The 5000-nt window shown below is 35.7% G+C and overlaps 2 protein-coding genes across 2 annotated transcripts; both read right to left on the bottom strand.

The window, feature by feature from the left end:
* Positions 1-121: 121 nt before the first annotated feature.
* On the bottom strand, positions 122-772 carry LOC137651110 (cylicin-2-like). The gene has a single exon (XM_068384247.1). The coding sequence runs from the start codon at positions 770-772 to the stop codon at positions 122-124; it is 651 nt and encodes a 216-aa protein (XP_068240348.1).
* A 440-nt stretch (positions 773-1212) lies between these two features.
* LOC137651109 (high mobility group nucleosome-binding domain-containing protein 5-like) lies at positions 1213-2127 on the bottom strand. Its single transcript, XM_068384246.1, has one exon. The coding sequence runs from the start codon at positions 2125-2127 to the stop codon at positions 1213-1215; it is 915 nt and encodes a 304-aa protein (XP_068240347.1).
* Between the last annotated feature and the right edge of the window lie 2873 nt (positions 2128-5000).

Genomic DNA, 5000 nt, shown 5'->3' with positions numbered 1-5000 from the left:
CCTCTTCCTCCTTAATCTTTATTCTCATCCTTATCCTCATATCCTTATCCTTACCCTACTCCACAAACCTTTATTCTCTTCCTAATCCTTATCATTACCCTTACCCTTATCCTTCTCCTTGTCACCCATCCTTATCCTCATCCTCCTCCATATCCATCTTTTCATCATTATCCTTATCACCTTCCTCACCCTTACATTTATCCTTATAATCCACCTCCTTATCCATCTTTTCATACTTATCACCTTCCTCACCCTTTGATTTATCCTTATAATCCTCCTCCTTATCCATCTTTTTATCCTTATCCTTATCACTTTCCTCACCCTTACATTTATCCTTATAATCCTCCTCCTTATCCATCTTTTCATCCTTATCCTTATCACTTTCCTCACCCTTACATTTATCCTTATAATCCACCTCCTTATCCATCTTATCATCCTTATCCTTATCACCTTCCTCACCCTTTGATTTATCCCTATAATCATCCTCCTTATCCATCTTTTCATCCTTATCCTTATCACCTTCCTCACCCTTACATTTATCCTTATAATCCTCCTCCTTATCCATCTTTTCATCCTTATCCTTATCGCCTTCCTCACCCTTACATTTATCCTTATAATCCTCCTCCTTATCCATCTTTCCATCCTTATCCTTATCACCTTCCTCACCCTTACATTTTTCCTTATAATCCTCCTCCTTATCCATCTTTTCATCCTTATCCTTATCACCTTCCTCACCCTTACATTTATCCTTATAATCCTCCTCCTTATCCATCTTTTTATCCTTATCACCTTACTCACCCTTACATTTCTCATAATCCTCCTTATCCATCTTTTTCATCCTTAATCTTATCACCTTCCTCACCCTTACATTTATCCTTATAATCCTCCTCCTTATCCATCTTTTCATCCTTATCCTTATCGCCTTCCTCACCCTTACATTTATCCTTATAATCCTCCTCCTTATCCATCTTTTCATCCTTATGCTTATCGCCTTCCTCACCCTTACATTTATCCTTATAATCCTCCTCCTTATCCATCTTTTTATCCTTATCACCTTACTCACCCTTACATTTCTCATAATCCTCCTTATCCATCTTTTCATCCTTATCCTTATCACCTTCCTCACCCTTACATTTATCCTTATAATCCTCCTCCTTATCCATCTTTTTATCCTTATCACCTTACTCACCCTTACATTTCTCATAATCCTCCTTATCCATCTTTTTCATCCTTATCCTTATCACCTTCCTCACCCTTACATTTGTCCTCATAATCCTCCTCCTTATCCATCTTTTCATCCTTATCCTTATCACCTTCCTCACCCTTACATTTGTCCTCATAATCCTCCTCCTTATCCATCTTTTCATCCTTATCCTTATCACCTTCCTCACCCTTACATTTATCCTCATCATCCTCCTCCTTATCCATCTTTTCTTCCTTATCCTTATCAGCTTCCTCACCCTTACATTTGTCCTCATAATCCTCCTCCTTATCCATCTTTTCATCCTTATCCTTATCACCTTCCTCACCCTTACATTTATCCTCATCATCCTCCTCCTTATCCATCTTTTCATCCTTATCCTTATCAGCTTCCTCACCCTTACATTTGTCCTCATAATCCTCCTCCTTATCCATCTTTTCATCCTTATCCTTATCACCTTCCTCACCCTTACATTTATCCTCATCATCCTCCTCCTTATCCATCTTTTCTTCCTTATCCTTATCACCTTCCTCACCCTTACATTTGTCCTCATAATCCTCCTCCTTATCCATCTTTTCATCCTTATCCTTATCACCTTCCTCACCCTTACATTTATCCTCATCATCCTCCTCCTTATCCATCTTTTCATCCTTATCCTTATCAGCTTCCTCACCCTTACATTTGTCCTCATAATCCTCCTCCTTATCCATCTTTTCATCCTTATCCTTATCACCTTCCTCACCCTTACATTTGTCCTCATAATCCTCCTCCTTATCCATCTTTTCATCCTTATCCTTATCACCTTCCTCACCCTTACATTTATCCTCATCATCCTCCTCCTTATCCATCTTTTCTTCCTTATCCTTATCACCTTCTTCACCCTTTGATTTATCCTTATAATCCTCCTCCTTATCCATCATTTTCATCCTTATCCTTATCAGCTTCCTCACCCTTACATTTATCCTTATAATCCTCCTCCTTATCCATCATTTTCATCCTTATCCTTATCACCTTCCTCACCCTTACATTTATCCTTATAATCCTCCTCCTTATCCATCTTTTCATCCTTATCCTTATCACTTTCCTCACCTTTACATTTATCCTCATAATCCTCCTCCTTATCCATCTTTTCTTCCTTATCCTTATCACCTTCCTCACCCTTACATTTACCCTTATAATCCTCCTCCTTATCCATCTTTTCTTCCTTATCCTTATCACCTTCTTCACCCTTTGATTTATCCTTATAATCCTCCTCCTTATCCATCATTTTCATCCTTATCCTTATCACCTTCCTCACCCTTACATTTATCCTCATCATCCTCCTCCTTATCCATCTTTTTATCCTTATAACCTTACTCACTCTTACATTTATCCTCATCACCCTCCTTATCCTCAGCCTTAACCTTTCCTTCCATAATCCTTATTCCCATCCCCATCCTAAACTCGTTCCTCCCTAATCCTTATCCTCAATATCCTCTTCATCCTTATCCTACTCCACTAACTGTGACTACTCCTAGCTGGTTTCCCTCTCGCCCGAGCTGTGTAAATCTCGTGAAACTTCTGAACCGCTCCACCGAAAAAAAAGCTTATAAACTTGCTCTAATCCCCAGGGAGAGAGAGAGAGAGAGAGAGAGAGAGAGAGAGAGAGGAGAGAGAGAGAGAGAGAGAGAGAGAGAGAGAGAGAGAGAGAGGATGCAACACGCTTAATGAAAATATGACTGGATTTGTAACGCCACTTGTGTGTGTATACATAGGTAGATAGATAGATAGATATATAAATAGATAGATAGGTATATGGTTAGGTAGATAGATAGATAGGTAGATAAACACAGTGATATCTCATTTTTAGAACAGGGTCTTTTGTGGATATAACGTTGAATGTACAGTACACACACAAATGTATATATATATATATATATATATATATATATATATATATATATATATATATATATATGCATATATATATGTTTATATATATATATATATATATATATATATATGTATATATATGTGTATATATAATATATATATATATATGTATATATACATATATATATATATATATATATATATATATATATATATATATATATATATATTTATATGTATGTATATATATGTATATATAAACATATATATACATATATATGCATATATATATACATATATATAAGTGTTTATATATAATATATATACATATATACAGTAAATATATATATATAAATATATATTTATGTATATATATATATATATATATATATATATATATATATATATATATATATATATATATATATATATATATATATATACGTAAATTAATAAACCTAAGATGATAGACAAGACACAATCAAGCTTTAAAATCCCACCTTTTTTTTTCATTGAAAAACACGCATAAGACAAACTGCCACAACCTTGTACTAGTTCCTATCTCTCTATTACCCAATAAAATACGTGTCCCGAAAGATATCAACAATGGAAGCCATAAGTTAAAAAAAAAAAAAAAAAAAAAAAAAAAAATTCTCCTTTGTTAGTCCCATATGATTAAATTACGTTTAGTAAGGTCAACATTTGGATCCCTGTATCCAGACTGTATTTCCCAGCGTTCATCTTTCCAAAGCTAGTTCTAGTACATATACGAAAGAGCTGGCTGTACTCGAAAGAGGATTGGGGAAGCCTTTAATCTTATGTCACATGAAATGGTTTATGGTTTTTGGATTGAATTCAAAAAGATTTTTCATTTATATTTTTTTATTTTTTTATTTTCAAATATTTCAGAACTGTGTCGCTTCTAGGATCTTCCTATAGGCTATTGTACCTTCCTGTACGTATTAGTGATCCTAGACTGTACCATACTGTACCATCGTGTACGTATTACTGATACAAAACTGTACCATACTGTACATCCTGTACGTATTCCTAATCCCAAACTGTACCAAACTGTACGTATTACTAATCTCAGACTGTCCCCTCCTGTACACCCCGTACGTATTACCGATACCAGATAGTACCATCCTCTACATCCTGTACATATTTACTGATCCCATACTGTACATTTTGTACGTATTACTGATCCCAGACTGTACAATCCTCTAAGTGTTACCGATCCCAGACTGTACAATGCTCTAAGTGTTACTGATCCCAAACTTTATCCTCCTATACATCCTGTACGTATTAATGATCCCGATTTGTACCCTACTGTACATCCTGTACGTATTACTGATCCCAGACTGTACAATGTTCTAAGTGTTACTGATCCCAAACTGTGCCATACTGTACATCCTGTACGTATTACTGATCCCAGAATGTACAATCCTATAAGTGTTACTGATCTCAAACTTTACCATCCTATACGTATTAATGATCCCAGACTGTAACAGACTGTACATCCTGTACGTATTAATGATCCTAGACTGTAAAATCCTCTAAGTGTTACCGATCCCAAACTGTACCCTACTGTACATCCTGTACGTATTACTGATTCCACACTTTACAATCCTCCAAGTGTTACTGATCCCAAACTCTGCCATACTGTACATCCTGTACGTATTACTGATCCCAGATTGTACCATACTGTACATCCCATACGTATTACTGATCCCATCCTGTACAATCCTGTACGTATTACTGATCCCATTCTGTACCATCCTGTACATCCTATACGTATTACTGACCCCAGACTGTACAATCCTGTACGTATTACTGATCGTAAACTGTACAATCCTCGAAGTGTTACTGATCCCAAACTTTACCATTCTGTACAGCCTGTACGTATTAGTGATCCCAGACTGTACAA

This window comes from Palaemon carinicauda, chromosome 12 (assembly GCF_036898095.1).
Source record: "Palaemon carinicauda isolate YSFRI2023 chromosome 12, ASM3689809v2, whole genome shotgun sequence".
In the NCBI taxonomy this organism is placed as follows: Eukaryota; Metazoa; Arthropoda; class Malacostraca; order Decapoda; family Palaemonidae; genus Palaemon; species Palaemon carinicauda.
This window is presented reverse-complemented; position numbering and strand designations above follow the sequence as displayed.